General features: G+C 35.9%; 2 protein-coding genes and 1 non-coding gene across 4 annotated transcripts; all 3 read left to right on the forward strand.

Annotated features, from left to right (window-relative positions):
- Positions 1-93: 93 nt before the first annotated feature.
- LOC116297479 (ciliary microtubule associated protein 1A) lies at positions 94-6566 on the forward strand. The gene is made up of 4 exons (XM_089027478.1): positions 94-840; positions 3119-3343; positions 3933-4073; positions 4939-6566. The coding sequence occupies exons 1-4, from the start codon at positions 532-534 to the stop codon at positions 5029-5031; spliced, it is 768 nt and encodes a 255-aa protein (XP_088883604.1). The 5' UTR covers positions 94-531; the 3' UTR covers positions 5032-6566.
- Positions 6567-7536: 970 nt separating this feature from the next.
- LOC116297481 (equilibrative nucleoside transporter 1) lies at positions 7537-23709 on the forward strand. 2 transcript variants are annotated; one of them, XM_031705703.2, is made up of 14 exons: positions 7537-8178; positions 13170-13251; positions 13826-13947; positions 14269-14363; positions 15419-15469; positions 16067-16201; positions 16770-16867; positions 17325-17373; positions 17719-17802; positions 18211-18311; positions 19439-19550; positions 20533-20618; positions 21492-21691; positions 22217-23709. In XM_031705703.2, the coding sequence occupies exons 1-14, from the start codon at positions 8036-8038 to the stop codon at positions 22332-22334; spliced, it is 1476 nt and encodes a 491-aa protein (XP_031561563.1). In that variant the 5' UTR covers positions 7537-8035; the 3' UTR covers positions 22335-23709. The 2 variants fall into 2 exon arrangements, with proteins under 2 accessions (XP_031561563.1, XP_031561564.1); XM_031705704.2 differs by lacking the exon at positions 7537-8178 and adding an exon at positions 10668-11076.
- Positions 23710-25197: 1488 nt separating this feature from the next.
- LOC116297494 (uncharacterized) lies at positions 25198-26462 on the forward strand. The gene has a single exon (XR_016119306.1). It is a non-coding gene; the product is annotated as an uncharacterized LOC116297494 (transcript).
- The last annotated feature ends 63 nt before the right edge of the window (positions 26463-26525 follow it).

The following is a 26525-nucleotide window of genomic DNA, read 5'->3' on the forward strand; positions in this document are numbered from 1 at the left end:
ATTATTTATTTTTGATTATCATCTTTGATTATTTTGTTTTTAGTTAAGTTACAGGAAAAGTAGTACTATTCTTGCTGTTATTAAATTCTTAATAAAAAAATAAGGAAAAATTCTTATTTATTCATTCTTTTGACCGGTTATTCTCTTAGCAACGAAGCCTTTTTCATACAGGATTGACCAGAAATGACTGGCAGCTGTCAATTAAGTGTTTACCTAACTCTTTTTGTCTTACCGCATCGTGCATTGTGATTGGTTAATCTAAAGCAATATCACTCGTCTTCACTTACATTAAAATTCACCGCGATCAAATTACTCCGACACTAATGTAATGCAAGACTAGTTCCTTGGAGATCGGAGGAGACTTTTGTTTAGTGTTAAAAATATCCGATTGGGAAATCTTTTCTCTGATTCAAAGTACTTATTAGTAAAGCAAAAGGTACTCTATAGATTATTCTCTATGTATTAGTTAAGTGGACTTTCCGAAGCTTGTTTTACGCGTAGAAAGCACTGTTTAGGAATCTACAGACAACCATGTCGGTACAACAGCAGCGTCGACCTCAGATCGCGGCCATGTTCCGCGGACCTGGACCAGCAAAATACCTCCTTCCAGGCACGTGTGGGTACACAGCACACGATCCAAGAAAGAACAAGAAACCAGCCTTCTCTTTTGGCTTGAAAGTGGGCATTAATACCAAAAACACTGGCCCTGGACCGGCCTACCTTGTGCCTTCAAGTATGACACGACGCGGCAAGGATGGAACACCAGCTTACACTTTACACGATCGAACTTCGCTTATTCAGTCATTTCAGACTCCCGCACCGGGTAAGAACCATTTTATTGTCATTTCTAAAACGTTAATTGAATTATTTTGACTAGATCATGTTGAGTTATTATTTGGTGAAAATCGCGTGGTAACAATGCGCGCATATTGAAGTGAAGTGAACGCGTTAATCGTTGCCTTAGTTACCTGCTAGTCTGGATCAAAAAATCATATAAATTCTCAGTATCAAAAGGTAAAAAGAACCTTTAAAATTATTATACATCTAAAATTACCCTTTTCTAAAAAAAATTGTATATTTAATTAATCTTTTTGACTAGTTACGAGAGGAAAGGAAGTTAAAAAACGGTAGCGCGTTAGATACTTTTGTTTACTGTAAGAGAAGACAATTTTATCTAGAGACCTGCATTTTATTGTGTAACTGTTCAAGTATTTTATAGTGAGTAGTGTATGGTTTTATAAAATAAAAATATCTATTATTATCAAACAAGCACTTTTATATAACCGTCTTCGATTTATGAAATATTGGATCGATTGATGTAAAAATATGTTCATTGTCGCTACACCTTTACAACTTTGATATCTGTTTAACTATTAATCTATTTATTGATATTAATTAGAATTAATTATTTTTAATCAATATTAAAAATTTATTTTTTTAACTTAAGTTAAATTCCTGAATGAAATGTTTAAGACCATTATTTTATATAATTATATTAATGTACATACATATTGATGTAATGCAGAGTAGTCCAGAATGGTTTAGATGTCCTAAAAGGGGTTTTAATTTAGGAATATATTTTAAAGTCCTTGGGGGGGGGGGGGGGGGGGAATTGTTGTATGCCTTATCCTACAAACCTCTCTGACAAGTGCATACGATAATATAGTACAGGGCTTCTGACAGGATGTGCGGGTACGCCTTTTTCCGCATAATCGAACGATTTCTGCATAATCCGGCAAAATCCCGCATAATTCGTCAAAAATCTAAAGAAAACTTAATAATCAAGAAGGAATGTATCATAATGTTTTCTTATTTTGATGAAATTACGAATTTTTTATAGTTTACTTACTAAATTTCAAGCAATAAACAGCGTTTAAAACTGTATATTGAATCATACGCCATCTTGTAATGAAATAAATAAAACGTACTCTCTGATTGGTTAGAAGTCAAACAATAAAAAACATAGATAGCAAATGAGAGTTCTGGTTAAATACATGTATTCACAGACAAGATTTCCGCGCGTAAAATAATATTTCCAAGGCGTGACGATATCGACAAGTGTCACCAATCGTGCATATTCTATGACCCGTTACAATTGTTGGCTCTGGGCCATTTACATTTCCACAGCTGCATGAAGTAGACCAAGTGTATCAGTGGTTGAGGAGAAATAGAAAAGTCTAAATCCTTCTATTTTTTTTCACCAGAGCAGCATTTAGCACCCCGAGACAATTAGGCAAATGCGGAGTCTTTTGATGTCTAGAAACTGATTACGATGGTTAATCGTTACCATCGTAAACAAGTATATTTTAGCCTAGGGTTAGCTTAACTGGCACTGTGATGTTCAGTTTTAAAAATATAATATTTCAAAAGCAATTACATCATAGATAAAATTGAAGAAATTAACACGACTTAAATTATGCTATTTATGGATTTTTGATTTTGTGGCGCGAGTTAATTTTCTATAATAAGGTATGATAATCTATTAACTACGAATATGCAAACGATTGTTGTGCAAGGTGAGGTGAGGTGGTAAATAACGTTGAGATTTTTTGTCTGAGCTTCAAAAACAGATCATAAATTTAAGGTTTCGAAAAAAAAAACATTTAAAGTAATGTTTTGGAGAGAAGAATTGCGTGTAGTGCGAAAAAACACGACGATTACATGTGTGGATTAAAAACCTGAGATAAACAAGGCCAGTGTCAAATAAAGAAGCAAAATCAAGGTAAAACTGTAAATAATTGCATAAAACTTTAGTTAAACAAAGTTTGGAGTTTAATAAAAAAGCAAAATTAAAAACAACGTGTATAATCCTGTAAAAAAAATTCAGAAATTTTTTCGATTGTGACGTCATCCCGCATCCTATTCTGCATAATTTGCCATTTTCTCCGCATAATCCGGGAAAAAATCCCGCATAATTTCTATTTTTTTCCTGCATCCTGTCAGAAGACCTGTATAGTAAGGTATTCTTTAATCATTATGTGCCTTATAAAATACTTTTTTATGATTTAAGGATGGATATTCTCTGTAATTTCTTGATACAAATATAAACAATAATTTATTATTATGATTGACACTTTTTAATGCTAATATTCACTAACAAAGTATTATTTTATAACAGGACACATATGCACCAGAGAAACAGCACCCTCCAAACCATGTCAAAGCTCCTCAGTACTCCTTTGGTCTTCGCACACCCTATACAAGAAGGGATCCTACCCCTGCTGCTAATGCTTACATGTTACCCACAATACTTGGCCCTAAAGCAGTTGGTAAAAGATCACTTCCTGCATTCTCCATGACCGGAAGGTCCAAGATAGGTGGATTCCATGAGGACTTGCAAAGGGTAAGATGAAGAAATAATTTTAGCAATTTGTATGATTGAAAAGCTAGGCTGTGAGAGTTTGTCTCTACTCAGCAGCAGGCATGACGCTTAGTTCCTAGCCAAGCAAGAAGTCTATAGTCCCCAATTATTCCACATATTTTTCTTCAACACAAGGACATGGTCACAGCTCTAAGTTGATCGTTGACATTCAAATTGGTCACCCTGTTTTGATTTGTCGTATATACAGTAGAGTCCTTTCATTTTGAACCCTGGATATCTGGAAAGTCCTGTTATAAATTGAACTTAAGGATGCATCCTGTGGACTTGCATCACTATAATATTATGCTCTGGATATCTTGAAGGCAAATTATTTGGAACTTTGTTCTTATAATAAGGGTCTGCAGTAACTGGTCTTAGCTGTTGCAGTTTTCTCACAACATGTATTCATAATTATATCATTTTCCCCCGTATTTTGAACTTGAGACAAAGGCGAATAAATAAAAAAAAAAAAAACCTTTTTCCTAGTTCTCAAGAGGTTCAAGATAATGGGAATCCACTTTGCTTGAGTTTTTCTCTCAATTTTCTTCACTTTTTTCCCATTTTTTTTCAGACGCCTGGTCCAGGTACATACAAAGTGTGCAATCCAAATACCTTCAAGTCAAGAAAACCAATATATTCAATCAATGGACGAAACTATGCTCCTGGTGACAGTACACTCAAACCAGGTCCAGGTGCTTACTCTCCAGAAAAGGTGAGTATCCCATTCTTGATATTTTATTTAGAAAACTCATTAATAATTCATGAAGAAAACACAATAGAAATCATGACCATGAAGGTGATTTTATATCGGATAAAGATTCGTCTTCATTTGCATAAACTTTAACTTGGATTTTCTCTATCAAACTTGGTTCATTTCGTAAAAAAATTGGTACACAATGAGAACAAACATCATAAGTTTTCTAAGCCGTTCAATAATCTCGCAGATCGTGGTTTATCGGGTCTAAAACCACTCGGCTGCGCCTCGTGTTTTGTACCCGATAAAACACTCCTGCTCGTTTATTAAACATTACATAGAAATTCAAACAAACAATTGCAATGCATTATGAGGCTGTTTTAGAGAATACACTGTACATTTACAAGATGGCATCTATTTTATCTCCAAAAAAAGTTCCATGACAATGAATGGCGATGCCAACTTGACCAGATTGATACTGTGCTCTGTTCTGAGAATCACAGCATTGGTAATATAATTCACCAACTTATTACCTCTGGGGTCAGGGATTTGATTCCTGCACTTGACATTTTTATCTGTAACTTGTCTTGCAATGGCATTGCGACACAAGTTGCATGGAGCATTGCAGAATGTAACCTACAGAGCAATTTAAAAAATATTGGGAGAAATGTTGCAGCAATCACTGCGAAAAGTAGAATTTGTTTCTACTTTTAGCAATCACTGGGTCTTCGTTGCACCATGTAGACACTCTTGCAACTTGTGTCGCAGCGCTGTTGCAAGACAGGTCGCAGAGAAAATTGCTCCTTGTAATCACGCCTTAAATTCCTGCATCTAATGCAAACTTGTTTTATGCTTACCAATTCTTTTTTTTTTTACATTCAAGGTTTATGTTGATAAGAAGAGTGCACCTAGATTCACATTTGGTGTCAGACACTCAGAGTACATCGCACCTCTTATAACTGATCCAGTGGATTAATAAACTATGCTTCTTTAAGATAACAAACAGTGCAGTAAATGTCATGATATATATTATTTTTAAGAGTCAAAGTTTGTTTTAGTTTTAAGGTATTTTGTCGTTTGTCATAAATGTACACCTATGTACTCTTCACTGTTTAGATTTAATTTGTGTTATAGAGCATTTTCATGTGATGTCACAACGGCCATTATGGGGTACCAAAACAATACATTTTCTATCCTCCAGGAATTGAACTTATTTTTGAAAATACTGACTGCAGAAAGTTTCTATTGTTTATGGCTGCCTTCTCACTTGAGTGAAAACGCTCTATACTCTACCATATTCTTTTTCTGAGTGTAAAAATATAGGGTTCTTAGGATACACTGAATTGAGCTCAATATCATTATTAAGGGCACTCAAAAAAAAAAGCTCTTGAAAAATATAATTTGTACCTTCAGTCATTTTACTGATTAGCATATTGTTTGTCTTGAAAAAATATTTTTTTCAGAAGTGTTAGTAATGATGATAAAAAAAAATTGGTAACAGGACTGAGTATCATCTAATTCAGTCTAGATCTGTAATAGGACTGCATGCTGTCCAATTAAGAAATAATTGGATGAGGAAAATTCCGAGGACTGACAAAATTGAATGAGTCCAATTTGGAAGTCAGAGGAATTTTTTGAGTCTAGTTATTTCTTGATTGGGGAGCATGAAATCCCATTACCGATTAATTACTAGCTACCTAATTCATCCCATATCAACAGACCTGTCCAATTAAGAATTGGACAGTTACCTATATGGGATTAATGAGAAACTGTATAATTACAAAGTGAATTGAACTCCACTCAGTCCTATTACCGTTACATATACTAGACTTTTACATTATGAATGAAAGCATATGAACTATAAATACATGCATGACCTTGATCCTGAATGCTTGTCAGTCACATTGTTACTATCAGGACAATACTGTCAGTTAGTAATTAATAAGTGGTATTTATAAAAATTTACTGTTGTTCTACTCTAACTGTGAACCCTCTAGTAAATTTTATTTTTATTTTGTGTAAAGACACTTTTATTTTTTCCTTTCTCTTTCATCATTTCATCTCCTTGAACAGCTTTTATAGACTTTCAGTACATGCAACTCGAATTCTATTGTTTTCGACTAGTAATCTGATTGGTTGACAAACTTGAGTGTTCATGGTTAGAATACAACGACATTAGTGAATCAGCTGAGATTGTATGGTGGAATCAGAGCAATGGGCTAGCTCACCATATGCTGGGAAAAGCATGCATCTTATAGTTGTGACAAAAAATCATACTAAAGAAAGTGATAGAAATACTACCTTATTATTTTACCCAGAAATTAACACAATATCATGGCTTAGCTAGCACACCAAGTTAGAGCAACAGGATTACGATAGTTGTAAATTCATGTAAACATGTACATTAACTTTGATTGTTGCAATATTATAATCATATATTTTTACGATTCTAAACCATTCTAACTGTAGCATGATTTGACCATGTAAATAAAGTACTGATCATATTGAAAATATTTGTAATTTTTTGTGTGATTTTTTTGTTGTTGGTAAATCACTTTCGACCAGAAGTATTTTTTTTGGAACTTGATTTGCCAATGGAAAAATGAGCAATATTTGGAGTAAAAACATTAAAATCTAGATCTAGATTCAATCCTCCTCCCCATTCTTTTGCTGAGGTGTGTTTTTTTTGTACCATATCGTTCCTGGCCAATAATCAATGATCTTATGTGGTACACAAAAATTAATATTGATTGAGTGGTACAAATTTGTGGGTTTTATTTTCCCATTTTTTCCATTACATTTGGTTTTCCATGTTAATGAGGATTTTTAGATTGAAGTCCAATAAAAAATGTAAATTTGTTGGGATCGTTTGAAGTTGACATAACCTTATTACAAGGAAATTTAATGTTGGTCATTGGCAAATTTGAATAATATATAAACAAAGAATAGTCTTCAAAGCCAAAGAACCAACTTGCAAATTTACAGAAATAATTTGGCACAGATTAATTTATTTTGCATTTTGTTTTGCCCATTTTCCCTGCACTCCTAATTCATAAATAACGAAAATCGACAAATGAAATGGAAACAAAAGTTCGTAATAGTAATAATGATAATGATAATGATGATGATGATAGGTGGAATTAGTTAAGCCCCCATTGTAAAGCCATCATGAAAAAGGGGTACACCAACTAAGAAAAAGAAAAGCAATAGACCAAGGGCAGATTCAGCCAAAATTTTAGGGGGTGGCTAATTGAGTTGGGGGGGGGGGGGGGGACTAATTGAGTTTCTTCCGTCAACACAACGGAAAACAATATAAAAAATCATCGTTTTTTTCTGCTGAACAGGGGGCTTCAGCCCCCCTTTGTCCCCCACCCCCCCCCCCTGGAACCGCCCTTGTAGACCCATTTACCTTCGTATGCTAATTGCCCATTTCAGATCACATGACATTCCCTCGAGAGTCGTTCTTTTATGACGAATTTGTTAAATATTTACACATGAAAGAATCAACTCCCAAGACGGTGGCATCACATGGTCTGAAATGTGTACGACAAACAACGAAGCTAAATAGGTCGATTCAGACCCGAAAAATATTTTTGTAGAAGATGACCGTTGTCTAGGTCGGCTTAAAGCCTTGATTGTGTTGTCGTCCACGCAACTTTTCGTCATTCGGTGCATGATGACTGACAGAAAAACTAACTTTATTCGTGGTTTTCAGCTGACAACCTTTTAGCACTGAACTAAATTTGCTCTTTTGGCTACCGTTCACTGTATCAAATCGAAATTTTTTTCCATTATTTTGTCATATGGAGTTTTCCTAGCGTCGCTTTGATCGAGTCGGTCGATAGTCTTGTTGTTTTCACGTGATAGTAATCTGATCCCAATAATATTGCTTTTTTTTTTCTTCTCACGGAAACAAAGCCGGGTAGAGAGTAATTTTATGTCTACCTACATAAAGAAAGCTTTAGGAAGGCCGAGAAACGATGGTAAAAGGAAAAATGTCAAATGAAAGAGCTCCACTTTTAGAAGACACAGACGATGATAGCATAGAAAACGGCCAAGTACACTCACCAAAAACAGACGAGACCAGGAAAGCAAAACAACTTTCACAAGTACCTAAAGACAGGTAAGGCAGTATTTTATTGATTCTTGGGACATTTAAACCTTGAAAGTGAAACAGCAGTGCCTTTAAGGGAAATGTTTTTGTCATCTTCAAGGTCAGGTTTGAACGCTTTCGTTCATTAATAATTTTGATAAAACTTGTGCTACAGCTTTATAGATTTATTTAGCAAAGCTCACATGCTTAACCTTATGTAATAAAATAAACATTAATTTTTTAAAATCTTGACATAGAATAGAGCGGAAATGATATCTTAGTAAAATTCAATCGTACTCATATAACTGAATTTCTGTTTGTAGTGTAATATATGACTAGAGGAATGGTTTCAATTGCCCTATCGAGGTAGACCCAGAAAAAATGGTTATAAAAGACGTTAGGATATAGAATTTAGAAATGGTTTGGCAAAGCTATAATAATGGAAGCTTACTTGAAGTTTTACAGATCAATATTTGGCCTTTTTAGATAATTTAAAAGAATTTGTAAAAAAAAAAAAAAAACATTTCGGGAAGTACCCTTAGCTAACCATGCACTTAACACAGAAAGCCCGTTGTCAAAAAAATACATCCAAGTATTTTTAAAAACCTTCAAATTTTATCAGCAACCTGAAAAAATCCCTCAATTATATCTGGTCTGATCAAAGGCAGGGCATGACAAATTCACAGAGGGAATTTGAATAGACAACTTGGGAATTTCATACCCACATGTGATGTCGACTCCAGAAAGCTATAACCATGTTGCATAACACGTCGGCAACAATTGTTAGGGCATTAGTGAACATATACTTGAGTGTCATATGGTGTTTTAGGGTCCACCTTTTGATACAAACACCTTTTGTTCATCATGTTTTATATGATGTGAGTCATTTGTATTGAAGCTAGATCAGAATGCACCTGCTGTTGAAGAATTCAGAAAAGGCCAGACACTTGTCCTTGATCCTTGTTGTATGAACGGTGAATAACACTATTCAATGGATAAATGCTTAACCAGTGGATAAGCTGATGCTGTTATCCAATAAATTTATCCACTGGATTTAATTTATTGGTAAGATAGTGCTATCCACCCAGGCTTCGTACAAATGGACACAGTCCTCATTGATGTATTACTCTTTTCCATTAATGAATAGGAGGTTTGCATGATGACATTATTGACCTCTACTACCAGACTCCCTTGCACACTTTTTTTGTTCAGTTAATTACAGTAGCATCAATTTGTCTTACTATTCTCAAGAGGAATAGAAATTTGAATAAGAAAAAAAATTGCCAAGTATTATGGTTGTGGGAGTCAAATGACGCCATCATACAAACGACCTAGTAATGTACATGTAGGTGCTTCTTGATACGATCCAAATATGTAAACATTAAGAACCGTGGTCTGTTTTACTGTATTCTGACAGAATTTGATTGATCCCTTAAATCCTACATACTTTCTGTCCCTTCAGAGGGTCCAGATACAACCGAAGTTCAGTGATGGTAGAAGGGCTAGTGGGGCTTTTTATCATTAGCTTAGTTTGAGTTCTTAGTTTGTAGTTCTGGACCTTTTCTACAGCGCAACTATTTCACGCATCTTGTTTTTTTACCGTTTATTAGCTTTGTATAGTTAGTATAGTACGCACATGGTGATTGGTCAAAAACTGTGCTTTATTAGTTAACGAAGGACAGTGCTGACACCATCTGTGTACACCAAGTGCTGCTAAATCCTGCAACCATCTTTCTTTTTGCGTAAATAAATCCAGTTATGAAAAAAACTATATAATAAACGAATAAAACAGCTTTTTCCGTGTTCCATTCAGTAAAAAAGCACTTGGGAGGTGCCATAAGCACACAAGAAGTGTGAGAAGCACTCACCTAGGGCTTGTGTTTCTCCTAACACTTCTTTCGTGCTTACATCACTTACTGCATGCTTTATTACTAAACAGAGAATGAAGAAGCTGTTTTATTTGTTAAAGTGATCATTGAAAAAGCTGCTATTATGTAGCTACTAATTTTTTTATAGATACTCATTTTTTCGGTATTGAATTTAATTACACAAAGAGAAAGACAGTCAAAGAATCTCTAGCAGCACTTCACATGCGTGGATGGCATCAGCACTGTGCTCCGTTTACTAATAAAGCACAGTTTTTGACCAATCAGCATGTGATTACTATACTAAATTACATAATAAACAGTTTTAAAATAGGCCAGGGTCAGCAGTGATTTGATAATTCAGGACAGACCAACTTTTTCATCCCAAAAACATAGCATACTCATTATTATATATATCATTTTTCGACTGTGTAAAACACAGCCCCCATAAATGATTTTTATTCAAATTCGAAATTTGGGTTCCCTGTGGTGGTTCCTTTGTGTGAAGCTGTGAAGAATGATTTTAAAATAGCCCGGGGTCAGCAGTGATTTGACAATTCAGGACAGACCAACTTTTTCATCCCAAAATCATAGCATATTTATTTTCTTATGTATGATTTTTCGACTGTGTAAAACACAGCCCCCGTAAGCGATTTTTGTTCGAATTTAAAATATGGGTTTCCTGTGGTGGTTGTACATGTGATCATGAAGCGCGTGATCGTTCACGTGTTTCCGGGCCAAAGTTTATCCTTGAAATTTTTGTTATGTGATATCAACTATATTTGAATTCACATGACACAGACCTCCTAAGATCCGATATGCACTGTCGAATTTTTTTTTGCTTGCTGTGATCGAGTTAAATCACTGGTCTTAAAGAATTGTATAGTCAAGAGCAAAAGAACCAAAGATCTCTCTGTTTGTGTTATTTGAAATAATATTCAACCATGGGTGCAGGCAAGGACGGATTCAAGATTGAGACGAAACCGATGCTGAAAGAAAAGAAGAGAGGAGATAAACCATCTTTAGCAAAGACTCTTCTGGTATCGATGGAGCCAAAAGATAGGTATGTTAGACAGTCTTATAGTTAGATGTGTTGAACAGCCAGTTACTCTGTGTTATTGAGGTACCACATACAGGCAGAGATAATGCAAAGCATCAAAAACAGCTGAGTAACACAAAATTTATTTGTTTGATCATAAACCTTTTTCTTCAGTAGAGAAAAATTTATCTCTGTGATCATAGTTAATCTATTAACTACGCTGTGATAATTCGGTACTCTTTTATATTTAACTCGTTTGTTCAGAAGTTTTAGATAGATTTAGCTTTAGATAGATTATAGGATATCGTGAAATAACTCAATCCTTACAGCCTTTTTTGTTTCTTTCTTAACGTTCTTGTTATCGCTGTTTGAGAATTTTTTGTGTATGTAGACGAATCAACTCCCTTGGGTTCCATCAGAAACCTAAAACCGTCGAACTGTTATCAGCAGTAATACAATTCTTGGCAAGGGTTTTCATTTCCTTTTGATCATGAACCCCACTGATCATCTCTCAAGTTTTGACACATTTTAAAATGTTTTTAAGAAAACATAGCTCTTTGCGCATTTAATTTCTATTTCCCCCCATTGCGTGGGTCTTTGTTTGCTTAGATTTTCATACTCTTGGGATAGAAAGATTTGAGTTTATCAAAAAAAACCTGGGTGACCTTGAATTATTTTCAAATGCCGTTTGCAAGGTCAGGGTGAGTGAATTCCCTGGAGACAACTACTGTAAATTGAATTTTCAAATAATGTTTTTCTGCCCCAAAGATCTCAACAAATTTTCTATAATTTATTATCGTACTGCGTTTGTACTTTTAAATTAATACTTGGTTATCTAGTTTGACTAAATGATTTGAGAAGGACAAGGATAAATGCAAAAAAAAAAATCTTTATTTTTAATATTGCTAATAATTACAAACAAATGCTCTGCAGTAGACCTATCCTGAATTCCCTTGACTGGTCATGAAACAATGGTTTCAAGTCGAGGTTGAACTTGATGAATAAAAGAATCAAGTTCAATCTCGACTTGAAACCATTGTTTCATGGTCAGTCAAGCAAATTTGGTCTATTAATTTGAAAATAATTTTAATTTCAAACAATGTAAATAAATCAGCACTAAAAAAAGATTTCATTAAAAAAAAATTGGAATATTCTAGTTAGGAGGGTATAGTGTAGTGCTACGGTAGTAGAGTCGTTCTAGTTAGGAAGCCAGTTCAGTGATATTAGTGTCAATGGGGTTAGGAAACCAATTCAGCACTGGTGTAATCATTCTGGTTAGATTAGGAATCCAATTCAGTGCTAGTAAAGTCATTCTAGTTAGAAAGCCAATTTACTGCTATTAATATTAGAGTCAATCAGGTTAGGAAACCAATTCAGTGCTTTTAGTGTCAATGAGGTTAGGGAACCAATTCAGTGCTATAGATTAGTGTCAATGGGGTTAAGAAACCAGTTCAGTGTTGGTAGAATTGTTCTAGTTAGGAAGCCATTGCAGTGCTTGTAGAGCCATTTTAGTTATTTTACCTCATTAGCATCAATCATCTTGCAAGCCTTTGAAAAAAAATTTTTTATCATGTTGTTAAAGATGTTACACGGTTTACCTTCAATTTCTCCAACAAATGTGAAGGAATTAGTGAATGAATATATGAATGGAAAAAAACCGACACCTTATTCCCTGTTTATTATTGTTTGTTAATAATCTATGTTTACAGCATAAATGTGACTAACAGACTTACTGAATGAATGAATGAATGGATGGATGGATGGATTGATAATTGGATCAAGATGGATAAATGAATGGAGGGGTGGATGATTAATTGAATTGATGGGTGGATGCATAAGGGCAGATCTAGGAAGGGGGGGAGTGGAGTACTCCACACACCCCCCAGTGAATTTTTTATTTTCCTGGAATAGACTACTTGGGGCTCTTTTGGTTCTCCATCTTTATAAGATGAGGATACCCCTTAAATGCACAACCACCTCCTTTAGAAAATCTCCAATATGCTCCTGAAGCATGATTGAGTGAAAGAATGGTTGAATGACTGGATGGATAGTCTAAGACTGATGAATGGGTGAACATGGATGATTAAATGGAAAACACTAACCACTGTTTCTTGCAGATTTAGAATTGTATATTGGATCATGGTGTTACAAGGGGTTGGTACTCTTCTACCCTGGAATATGTTTATTACAGCACATGCAGTAAGTAGACGGAATCTTATATAAATTATTTAACTTATATTTTACAACCATCACTCCATTTAAGGGGCTCTTTAATGAGGTTCACTTCACACACGCTACTACTACATTCGATGCACTTCATTCTAAATGCATAGCAGCATATATGAAGACCAAAGCAATTTTTTCATCTTGTAAAATGATTGATTTTTTTACCTAACTTGGTGGCAACAGTAATACGGTGCGATTCTATATGAAACTGTGTCAATGAATATACTTGCAGATTCATAATATACATTTTTATTTCAATCAGTTTATCAGTTTATGTATTCTTTTTCTTCTTAAATGGCGAATTGTACATTGATTCTAAAAGGATTGATTTAAGGTGCTGACACAATGTGTGATGTTGCATGTGACGTTACACAAGTAGAAGTAATTTCTATTTCTGTGACATCACATGCAACATTGCACTCTGTGACACCCAAAAAACAGCCTCTTTTGTGCAACATTGCAGGCAATATCACATTATGTATGCTTACTTTTAATGATACTATTCAAAATAAATTGTGTTCATTAATTCTTTGATTTTTTCCTCCAGTATTTTCAAGAAAAGTTGGAAAAAAATAAGTCACTCAAACATGACTTTGAAAACTACTTTGCAGTTGCGGCAATGGTTCCAAATGTCTTAATGTTTTTACTGAATACATTGTTTAAACACAAGTAAGTTGTTTCTGTTGTAATTTTTGTTTTTGTCGTGAGTGATGATGAAAGTTGAAGGAGGTCACAAATTTTCTTGAAACTGGTCATGCTTCAGTAATAATAATTGCTTAAACCAAGAGTGTTGTAGATCTCACAAACAGGAAGCTCTTTGTCATGCTTGAATATCCATATTTGTTTCAACTCTCGTGACTAGCACAAGGCTACTCAATTCCATGAATTCATTATAATTTATTATCATATATATATTTTAAATCCTTCCTAAATATTAAATTCATTTTTTTATAAGAAACTTATTTATTCTGATTGTATTTTTACTTGTAGGGTTCGTTTACAAGTACGGATGCTTACGTCTCTGATAACAATGACAGCTTTGTTTGTCCTTACGACAGCACTTGTTAAAGTGGACACATTTTCATGTAAGTTTTAATTAATTATACGTAAGGTATGTATACGTATGGCTCTCATAACTGGCTACTGCTATATTGCATAAACATTGAAAATCAATGTTTTTGGAGTGAATCCCCTTTCAAATCATTGAGCTTGTTGATTTATATATAAAGTGTGTGACTCTCTAATGAAAGTAGTAAATCCTTGCTAAGATATGAGCATTTGGAGTTTTGAAAATGCATCAAAGCAAGGCCACCAAGGCCTCCAGTGATGAATACATACAATTTTACTCTCTATTTTTGATCTTCTTTGGTATTCAGTCAAATATAACAATTTTTTGAAAATAGTTTTCATGAAGAACTTTCTTGAATAGCATTGATAGTTTCTGGTAAAAAGGCCTCATTTTCTCTCTAAAAAAGAGTTATAAAAGTTATGTTAAGACTGACATTTTTGTTATGAACCTTTTTGATATTATCTTTTTGGTATAAACTATAACAGTAATTATTGTCATCAATCTTGCGAGCTTTTGAATCCAAATTATTCAAAATTATTTTCAATTAATTGAATCCTATTTGTATAGGAAATCGCACGATCTCGAGTACAATTTGGAAATTAATAGACACGACGTTATGAGTGTCTATTAATTCCAAATTGTATGAGAAGATTGTGCAATTTTTTGATAATAGTTCACTCAACAAAATTTCAGTAAAAAATGTGAAGCGACACCGTTCATCTTTGTCTATTTGGCGGCCGATTTTCAGTCCATCGCGCAACTGAAATGCATAAAAAAGATTAGTTCTTATTTGTTTTTACGGCTTTTTTTTTGCCGCTGTTGACATTGTTTTGGCCGTGTTTACATAGCGACTTAATTCGGTATTCCTACGGAGTACAATTAACGCTATAATTGTACTCCTTTCGACCAATCAGAGTCGAGTAATTTTGTTGAGTGTACTATAAGTTATTTTATATGACGATGTTCTTGCAATAAAATTTAAAAAAATTATTAGGTATATTATAAATAACAATAGTAATACATTATATTTGACTTTTTTACTTATATTCATCATTTTATTTTATTTTTCAGGGACCAATAATTTCTTCTACATCACCATAGTAACAGTTATCGTAGTCAACAGTGAGTACAAAGTGTTGATACTTGTAAGGGTTTCATAACAGGGCATAAAATAATGGCCGCTAATAAGTCACGGGTAAGCTGCTGGTCATGATCACCAACCAAGTTAGTTTTATCTTTTTTTTTTTCTTTTCGTGTTCAAAATGTGGCTTGCCTTGCTGGAAAGGCCTTTTTTGCAGTCTACAATCTTGGAAAAAAAGAGTTGAGAATTTTTCATCCAATCATGAAATAGTAGAATTTACCTTATTAAAAAAATTATTATCCATACCCCCTCTCCCCCAGGACAATGTTGGTCCCAGTAGGTAAAGCAGCCCTGTATCCCTCAAAACGACATTGTTTGGGGGGGGGGGGGGGGGGGGGGGTCGTTTTAAGGGGAATTTCTCATGTTTTTCATGAAAATACCATCAAAACCAAAAATTTCTCAACATTTTTGACCAAGATTGTAGGTACTGAACCACAAAATGGGAATGACAGAAGTAGGAAGTAGGAAAACAGCAACCACATCTATTGGGATCTACCCTGAGGATATTAAAATCCAATAATTATAAACATTCCACCAATCCCTATTCACAAACTGAGATGTGTTTTCTCTCTCTTTAGTGATGAGTGCCGTATTCCAAGGCGGGCTGTTTGGACTAACTGGTATGATGCCTTTCAAGTATACTGGTGCTGTCATGACTGGACAGGGTATCGGCGGTACTTTTGCTGCTCTGGCTAATATTGCTGCTTTATTTGGTAAGTGTTTGGCTCAATCTTAATGTCTGATCACCAAACCCATATCTAAAAATAACCGGTCATCAGATAATATTTAACAAGAATTTGAACTTGTCTGGTCAAATCTTTGCCTTTTCGGTAATTTTGGAGAGTAATGTTGAGCAAGATGCAAGATATGATTGATTGAAGAAAACATTTTGGTTGGCCATCATGACTGCTGACTGATCAGCCAGTTTTTTTTGGCCCTGCAAACTTGTCTCTTAAAAAGGTAGCCACGCCTTTGCATCGAAGCGAGATGAACGGTGAGCTTGCAATGATAGAGACATGAATAATATATTGTCCAAGGTGTTTGAAAAAGGTCTCTATCATTGCAAGCTCACGGTTCATCTCGCTTCGATGCAAAGGCACGGCTACCTTTCAAGATGGCACAGGGAACTGTGAAGGAGTGTATTGCTGCTAATTAACGGAACAAAAGAAAGTGTTCAAGGGAATGATTCTGGTAGTCGTATTAAATGATGCCATAATGCAAGTGCCCTATGAAGACATCTTATTTTAATTTCCCTAAATCTTCCTTCCCTTCATAATTCAGGAGGCAAAGATGCGATTTCAAGTGGCTTTGGATACTTTTTTTCTGCTGTTGTTGTCTTGTTTATTTGTTTGATCTCCTACATATTATTACCTCAACTGGTGAGTTGAAGCTGATAATATTTTACATCTATGTAATATATACAATATTCGCGTGAAATGTGTATGAGGATTTAAAACAGAGAGCTGCAAGTGAGCTGTTTTAAACCTTGTACAGATCTCACGCAAATATTGTATATTACTCTGAAGATGTCTAGATCGATGCTTCTTTTTTAGGGTAAAAATTTTAACATTAAATGCAATTTGGCAGAGATATTTCAAAGTCAACATTAAGCAAACCAGAACGAATTCTGTATCAGGGTTTACAGATGCCTTCACGGTAGTGATTTGGTATTGTTCCAAGGTCATTAATTATTCATGTATTTTTAAAGTGATTTTATGGAGGGTAGCACTCTATATTCTGGAAAAGAACTACTTCCACTGATGAGCCCTAATTTTTGTTCTCAATAGTAATTAGGATTGACTCTCTTAACCTAGTTGTACTCATTCATTTATCCAGGAATTTGCCAGGTACTACATGGAAAAGCCAGAAGAACAGACTGAAATTGGTAAGGACTTGATTGATTAACCAATAATTGTATTTTATTGGAATAATCAATATAGAGACCTGTACCCATCACCATGTTCTTGCTAGATGCCGCACACGACAAAACCTGAAACTGCAGTTTGGCGTCAGGCATTTTGTGTCCAGCTTTAGACCACTGCATCATAACAAAGTTGATAGAAAAGCCACCATATTGATTTTCATTGATAATGAGTGTTGATCAGTGTCTGGTGTTTCTGACAGTATAAAGCTAATTTTCAAAAAAATAATGAATAAAGGAACAAGGTTCATTTGGTATACCAGCGTCAGGATCTGGTCTCTAACACTGTATTAATTTCAACCTTCTCAGATGCTAGAAACATCCAAGAGCAGTCAAAACGATTAGCAAATTGGAAACTTGATACAGAGAAGGGAAGGTTTCAATCGACATTAAGTAAGTACAATTATTCAGTATTCACACCCAGTGAGATGCATAGGCTTTTCTGAGATCCACAAACAGGATGCATTGTAATCTAGAATGAGTACAAACGATAACATATGAGGCCTAATGAACAAAAGATGTTTGTAACCAAGCTGGACCATAATTCACTATGTTCACTATTTCAGAAAAAGTCCTCGCCAGACCGCGGGGTAAGGTATTACAGTGCCATCATGATGTCATCTATCTTGTACTTCCTAATAATTATTGTGGGGGGCCCACAATTTTCCATTTCTTTGTTCCTCTTGTGTAAAAATGTACGATGTTTGTGCTCCAGATGACCCCAGTAATGAACCCTGCTCTATTTATTTGTGCCTCGAACGTCAAGAGATGATATAGTGATCTATGTATGTTTATTTTTAGGTCTGGATGCCAAAACACTCATAAACGTAGAGTCAACTGACGGCAAAGAAGTTCATATTAGAACAAGTCAAAGACCACCATTCTTGAAAATATTCAAACAGGTACATAACGTCACTATACTACAAGTTTCCCCATGCCACTGAAAATAAAGCCAATCAGAATGCAAAACATTAAGAGAGAATTCTTTTCGTATTCGAACGGTGAGCGCCAAAAACTATTTTCTTGAAGAAAGGCTGTTGTACAAGGCTAAAATCTTGTTATTCAGAAAGTTTAACTTGTTTGGAAGTGGAGATGACCGATGAAAGCGGAATCAAAGTGTTAACCCAAAGCAAGAATTTGAATCGGAAATGAGGTTTAGGCCTTCATTTGCTTATTTCCCATACATTTTCAATAAAAAAGCCTGACAAAGCTACATTCTAACACAAATGCGCAACAAAACATCTTTCTACAATTGATAATACCGCTTATGTTTCTTCAGTTTCTAACTGTTAAAAAAGGTTTTGAGTGTTAACCCAAAACAAAAATTGGGATCAAAACTCATAGGAAGGTCTAGTTTTTGTCGCTTTTTGCCATTATTGCTCGTTATTGAAAAAAAACTTCCTCTTAAACTGTAAATTAAGAAAGGGTTCTCGCATATCAAAAGATTCCGACCAGCGGCTCAAATGCCATTGCAAGGTTGCACGATAAAACTCGTTGCGCTGAACGTTTCAGTGTAGAGTTGGACAACTCGTAGCGCAGCATGAAGCCATTGTCGGCAACGTTATATAATAAAGCTTTTTATAAATTAACTTTCATAAATCTCACGTTTTGATTGGCTGGGAGCGCGTGCATTATAAGAGTATAAAGCACGCGCGCGCACATTTTATTTCGTCATTCGTGTCCAAAATAACGGCTTAAAATACTTTAATTTGTATTTTATTTACTTCTGCAGCGTCGTAGAGTTAGACACATTGCATAATTTCAAGGCTTCGTGTAACGTTCAATGCAACATTTAGGCCATTTTTTCTGGGCCTTTCAGTTTCCATGAAGTTTTATTAGAATGCATATCATATATCCGTTGTAAATTTGGAAGAAATAGCACAAATTAGTATGTTCAGTAGACTATAGTAGACGTACAAAACTTTGTATAAATTTGTACAATTTTGTTAGTTAACGTTTTCACGGATGTACATGTATAGTATGCACTTTGTTTGCTCTAACTTTGTGTTTAATGATTTGTGTCTTTCAGATTGCTCCGCTTGGGTTATCAGTAGCATTTGTATTCTTTGTCACATTGGCATCCTTCCCTGGTCTTACATCTAGAATAAAATCGAAAAGCACGGCTAAGAATGAATGGACAGGTACGTTACAAGCACATACACGGTACGACTTGCCTTGACATTGAAATTGCTTCCCATAAGAATTGTTATCGTTCCCATAAGAATCGTTATTGAAGAAATAGAAAACGCGCGCGCGTGCTGTGTTCCGTCATAAAGCACGCGGGAGTTGGCAGAACACGAGAGAAGTGTTAGGAGAAGCACGACGCGTAGCGGAGTGCTTCTGGACACTTCTCGAGTGTTCTGCCAATCCCCAAGTGCTTTATGACTGCACACAGCACAGCAAGCAAGTTTTTTTATTTCTTTTATAAAATACAAATTACAATAATAGATCGGAATGACGCAACGGAAAGTGCGCGCGCGTGCAATGTACTCTCATAAAGCACGCTCTCCAAACCAATCAGAACGCGACATTCATAACAGTTATTTTATAACGTATGGTACGACATGCCTTGACATTGAAATTGCTTCCCATAAGAATTGTTATCGTTCCCATAATAATCGTTATCGTATGGTACGACATGCCTTGACATTGTAATGGCTTCCCATAAGAATTGTTATCGTTCCCATAAGAATCGTTATCGTATGGTACGACATGCCTTGACATTAAAATGGCTTCCCATAAGAATTGTTATCGTACGGTACACATGCCGTGACGATAAAACACGATACGTTAACATTACGAACTTGCTTTATCGTTGCCCAATAATACCAAAACCGATCATGCTAACAGCTCATACCAAAGAGAGTTTTTTTTAAAGAAAGGGAGAGCTTCTAGTTTGCGTATCAAAAAAGCTCTGAAGGCTTGGTGAGGAGAATTGGTAATGCAAGCAGCCATTCCGCGCTCACCAGCTCTCGACGCAATATTTCATTTGCGCTACGAAAATACTTGGCAAATATATGTATAAATTAATTTTTTTTTTTTTTTTTTTTTTTTTTTTTTTTGCAGTTTTTGCCGCAATGTTGCCCACACTAATCGAGGTTTTTCTTTCCGTTTTCTTTTCAGAAAAGTACTTTATTCCTGTCTCTTGTTTTCTCTTGTTCAATGTTGGTGATTTTATTGGTCGTATAATCGCTTCGATTTTCCAATTAGTAAGTATTATAAAAGATTTGAAATACAACGCATTGTAAAATCGTAGTTATAAACCAAGTGCTTATACTCATGGTGCATAGAGGTCAGGGTTTGGGGGGGGGGGGGGGGGGGTGAGGCTTATAACTGGAAGGGCCGTAAAAGAAGAAAAAAATGGAAAAAAGATTTTGGGATTAAGAGGAACCTGCTATTTGTTTCTATTATTTTCCAACTCAATCTCTTAATCTCTTATGTGTCATCGTCGCTATGAATGAGAGATACCAGAGAGATGGACTTAAAACAGGGGGGAGAGGGGGAGGAAGTTACGACTGCAAGGATATTTTAACCCTTACACGGAAACATGGACTGCAAAGGGAAGTTATACTTGTTGTCGTGGCCTTGCAAAAGACCATGGTTTGTCACAAATCTTGTGTCAGACAACATAGATACACGAACAGTTAACAGACACCTTGCGAATACTTCTGTCACAACCACAGGGAGCCCGGCTTGGTGATGCTAAATCGGTAAAACGATCACATGTTGATGACATTACATAATAATCGTAACTCAATACACCCCTATACAAACGGTCACTACGTAATAGGATTTGTAATGCAATAGTGTTAGACGCCCCGTGCGTTACACTTTGCCGTTACGTATTTGGGTATAAGTCACGCAATACAAACAATACAAACACTGGTGTTCTATTACATAGTGACCATTGGTACATTTATAGGGGTGCATTGAGTTACGATTATTATGTAATGTCATGTCCTCAACATATGAAACGTGATCGTTTACCGATGTACCATCACCAAGCCGGGCCCCCTGTGTCACAACCAACAGTTTTACGATTTTCTTGAAGATTAACTCTGTTACTGTTGCTCTCTTTACAGCCTCGTGGAAGTAAATTACTGCCCATTCTATGTTTTGTGCGAGTAGTGTTCATACCATTATTCTTCTTTTGTAACGCTCAACCGCGTGGTGAAAATGTTCCAGTGTTGTTCAATGACGATACGTATTTTATCGTTTTTATGCTGTTATTTGGTATTTCAAATGGTTATCTTGGTAGCTTGTGTATGATGTACGGACCAGGGTAAGTAAGGGGAATTTATTTATTTATTCTAAAATGTTTATAACGAAATGAGATGGATGCACGCAAATGAGACATCAAGCCAATATCGACCCGACAGCCTTACTTGTATAACTCTTAAACAAAAGAATTTCTCATCTCGAGCTCAACTGTAATAACAGCTATTCTTGGGAGAGGGGTGATACACACCTGCTTACCATTTGAACCAATCCATCCGGTTAGAAATGTGTTTGCTAATGGTAAGAAAAGGGCAGGAAACTTTGACCTCCAACAAATGGTAAACGCGTCAACCAAAAGTAACAAAAAGAGCGGAAAAGTGGATTACCTCAATCGGAAGACTGAATTTTCCGAAACTTTCAAATCGGAAAGACACCTACCATTTGGTTTTTCCAACCGGAATGTCGTGTTTTTCTGAGTAAATGGAAAGCGCCCATTGGCTGTAAGGTCCTAGTCCCTCTCTACACTTTTTACATAGGAACCCCAAACCCTGGCAATTACCTAACGGGGTTTGTTCTTCTCGTTTTGTAGGCTCGTAGAAAAGAAAGACTCAGAAACCGCGGGTACAATGATGGCTTTCCTTCTCATTGTTGGACTAGGGCTTGGGGCAGCTTTCTCGTTCGTTGTCTCGGCTTTACTCAAGTTATGAGATCCATTAAAATTCGAAACGTGATCACAAGGAAATGAGGTGTACCTCCTTGGCTGGTCAACAGAAAGGACTGAAAACCTTTAATCAAATTTAAACATTGAGTGGTTCAACAGAAACCCTGGCAGGAGTATCGTACTTCACCAAAATGAACCCGTGTGACGTCAAACCGATGACTCACGTGATTAATTCAAATTAATGTAAATTTTGGAATGCAAGTCTCAACGATTCTGATCACCGAAAGCAAAAGTGCCCTGAGAATCAAGAAAATCAAGAAAGATATTATTATCTTTTATCAATCTATATACAATGAATATAGTTTTGTTGAGTGCAGTTAAAATGGCTGCGAAAACTGGAAGTATCTGGAGTGAATTAGATATCTTCGAATTTTAACATTGCCTAATACAGGTTGTTAAGCTTTATTCAAGAAAAAAAGATGCATTAATGTCTTGTATTAGACTTTTCTAGATTTTTGCTTGAGGGAAAAATTTTCGGAAATACATTGTTACTGCTGTTGGCATTTAATGAACGTTTTAATTTGTTATGCTATGCTTTTGTACTTTTGCATTGGACTTGTACAGTACAGAGACATCAAGACCTGCGGGGGAAAACAATTCAAATTGGCATATTTTATTTTAGTATTTTTACACGATTGAATAAAATAAATTGGGCGCGCTCATTGGTCACAATTTACGGTGAATATGACGCGCGCGCATGCTTTGTCGATTTGTGCCGCTTGCAGAGATAAATACCTTCGAGGAAAAAAACTCTCTCTCCATAATTTATTATATTCACTTGTGTTAAAAATACTAAAAACTATTATTTTCCAGATATTCACTTCGGCGAATAATTGCTTCATGCTTTCGTTTTACTGCGGTTTTCCATGTCCAGCGAACTCGAACCATTTTCAACATTTACTCTACTGCACTGCTGTATTTTGTATATTTACATTGTTATTCAAAATAGATATGTTCATATCAGTTTGATATCAGGCTTTGAATGAACGCTCGCGCAAAAGTAAAATGATGAAATACACCGAATCGAAATATGGCGACCAATTTGAATAACTATTGTTCTGCGCTGACTAGCGACTGACTAGCCTCGTGTTCACGTGGAAACAAAAGCATTTTCACATGTATAGGAGGCTAGTCAGTCGCTAGTCAGTGCATAACAATAGTTATTCAAATTGGTCGCAATATTTCGATTCGGTGTATAGGCAACCGTTTGCTTGCGTCGCTATTTAAAACCAGGTATTATTAATAATAATTTGAGAAAAAGTTAATCCATGCATTTGATAAGTTGCGTTCGCATAAAGTTTATAGGATTATGACGAAAAAGTATCTAAAAAAAACTATATTTGATTAAAAATTACATTGCATCTAGTTGTCATTAGCTAAATACTCTAACGCCTATGGGAAGTCGAAGGGAAAGAAAAGGAGGAAGATAGTAATACAAGTACCTATCAGGTATTACAGATTACTTTCAAAAGCAGGGGGTGCCCGACTTCGTCTTAGAGCTATAATAAAATTAAGACGTTTTATGAGATTTTGCTTATCAAAACATTGGAATCACGATGAGCGCGGGCTCACTAAATTCATGCAGCAGAAACGATCCTTAAAGACGGAACACATTCAAAACGATGAAATTTTTGACCACTGACAACTATCGGCACGTAATTCATGTAGAGTCAAAACTGAAAGTACTATTATTAAAATTAGGGCTTCTATATATGCACTTTATTTATTTTTTGGTTAAAAATATTAATTGCACGAAAGCCCAAACATACGTACCCAAATTCTAAAAGCAGCTGAACTAAGCCTAATTAATGTGAAAACATGATCCCTCAATGAGAATAAGAGTATAGACTGAAGGGCGGATCCAGGGTTTTTTTGGAATGGGGTCTTAGGGGTAAATTTTGTGGGCAAAGGAATCCCAGTCGCATTTTTACCACAAGAAGCCCATTTGACCTCAAGAATGACAGGGGGTTCGCGACCCTCCCCCTGGATCCGCCCTTGAGACTGTCAATATCCGAATGCTTTTAAAAGTAATAGTGCTTTTATAAAATAATAACGTTCTCATTCGAATTTCCTCTCCTAATATGAGTAGTTCTGAGCAAATTTAAAGACGGGTAAAATGCCCAGTGGATTTTTGGTGCGCGTGGGAATAAACTGAGCCAAAATGGCTATTTCTTGGTGTTGCAGGATTTCTGAGCCATGACGACAATAAAACAGAATCATCGAAAACTAGTATGTAGTACAGAGGAATGCTTAATGATGCATGTTCTTTCTTATTCAAATTTCCTCCTAATGAGTTCTGAACAAAAGAAGACGGCTAAAATGCCTAATGGATTTTTTTGGGGCGTGGGAGTAAACTGAGGCAAAATGGTTATTTCTTGGTGTTGCAGGGTTCCTGAGCCATGAAGACAATAAAACAATAACCGGAAACTTGAGAATGAGTTTGGAGCAGTAAACAATAGAGTGCAAACAGTTAATCCGTGAAACAGTAATAAATAGTACAACTTAGTGCTAATTAAACAAAAGAAAACAATGGAATTTGCATGAAATTGTGCTTTTTAGTGTTACTAAAGTTTCACGGTTATATTGTTTGCACTCTACCCTGCAATAATAAAAATGAGAAAGACACTTGGCGCAAACGCGCGTCATCGGATGTTCATAGATTGTTCATCCTTGTAGGTTCCACTAAACTTTCATAATATTTTCGATATTTCTTACGGATTGCTTTCTATGAGAAACTGAGCATGTGGTACCGAGCAAAAGCTTGCTTGTATTTTGTCATCTTCCTGTGTGCAAGCCCTTTGTGGCTTATCATTACCCTAATATCATGGCTCTTCGGCAGAACATCTAGAATGCTTAAAGGATTTAAAGAGCCAGCAAGACCAAAGTTTAGAAGAACCGTTCTCGTGACCGACGGAACTCTAACTAAGTCTCTCCATGTCTTGCGAACACTGGCCAAAGCAGGTCATCGGATAATTCTTGTGGAATCAGATCAATACAAATATTCTGCATCGAGTTGGTCTAAGTATGTCTCGCGTACCCGATACGTTCCACACTACAATGGCAAGACCATGGACAAGTACATTGACGGAGTAGTGAAAGTGGCAGTCGAGGAGAAGGTGGATTGGTTTGTCCCAGTCAGTAAAGGTTATACTCCGCTATTGCAAACTATATGGTCGAGCAGAAGTTGGCAAAGGTTTGTCCTCGAATAAGATGCTTAGGATTTGGTAGTCTAGAGATGGCGCTCCTGCTCAACGATAAAAGGCGTTTTCTCAGTGAATGCCAGAGGCTTGGACTTTCCATTCCAGACTTCAGAGTCATCTCTCGAGTGAACGAATTATACAAGCTGCGAGATGAGAATTTGTTTGAGAACCATCACTATTTTTTGAAACCCGTTGAAGATTATTCTGAAGATAGGAAAAATTTTAGACGAATTCCTCACGATTTGAATGCCTTCAAAGAGTATGTGAAGGAATACGAGATGCAAATCACCCTTGGACGGACTTACTTTGTGTGTGAATACATCAATGGCAGTGAATACTGTTCAAACGTGATTTGCCGCAACGGAAAAATACTTGCTATTCAAGTTTGTCCAAGTTCAAGTGTTCAAATAGACTACGACGCAATAGACCATAAGGAAATAGAAGAATGGACCACAGAATTCTGCAGTAAATTGAAGATTTCAGGGGGACTCTGTTTCGATTTCATCCAAGACCACAATAACAACAACATCTACTGCCTAGAGTGTAACCCACGCCTTCATTCAGCCATAACTACTTTCCATTGTGATCCAAAACTTGCTGTAGCTATCCAAGCCGCATTGGAGCCTGAAATTGTTCAAGATGAAGAGGTGGTGTTCCCTGTCAAGCCACCAGACCAATCCCTTCATGTCTATTGGCTATATCAAGAAGTGTACAAGCTGTTTACTGGTAGGCAAGGTATAAGGGAGCTTCTCTCTACGGTACTGCATGGAAAGGAAGCAGTATATGATCACGATGATCCCCTTCCATTTCTCATCCTGCACACGATCCACATAATGTTCCAGTTGAAGAAAAACATAGTGAATAATGCTCGTTGGAGTGTTGTCAATCCTTGCCTAGGATGTCCCACTAATTGAACCATGAAGAGAACACGATTTTTTAAAAGTACATTTGTTAGTTAGTGACTTATTAATTTTGGT

The sequence above is a fragment of the Actinia tenebrosa genome, unplaced genomic scaffold (genome assembly GCF_029948245.1).
Source record: "Actinia tenebrosa isolate PJP-AT-01 unplaced genomic scaffold, QUT_ActTen_1.0 PGA_scaffold11__36_contigs__length_13525064, whole genome shotgun sequence".
Classification (NCBI taxonomy): Eukaryota; Metazoa; Cnidaria; class Anthozoa; order Actiniaria; family Actiniidae; genus Actinia; species Actinia tenebrosa.

Bases quoted from the DNA above. Each gene is read 5' to 3' on its own strand.
- LOC116297479 (XM_089027478.1), top strand. From the start codon at position 532: ATGTCGGTACAACAGCAGCGTCGACCTCAGATCGCGGCCATGTTCCGC. The intron at 3,344-3,932 runs GTAAGATGAAGA...ATTTTTTTTCAG, and splicing joins TCCATGAGGACTTGCAAAGG to ACGCCTGGTCCAGGTACATA. The intron at 4,074-4,938 runs GTGAGTATCCCA...TTTACATTCAAG, and splicing joins GTGCTTACTCTCCAGAAAAG to GTTTATGTTGATAAGAAGAG.
- LOC116297481 (XM_031705703.2), top strand. From the start codon at position 8,036: ATGGTAAAAGGAAAAATGTCAAATGAAAGAGCTCCACTTTTAGAAGAC. The intron at 15,470-16,066 runs GTGAGTACAAAG...CTCTCTCTTTAG, and splicing joins AACAGTTATCGTAGTCAACA to TGATGAGTGCCGTATTCCAA. The intron at 18,312-19,438 runs GTACATAACGTC...TGTGTCTTTCAG, and splicing joins TCTTGAAAATATTCAAACAG to ATTGCTCCGCTTGGGTTATC.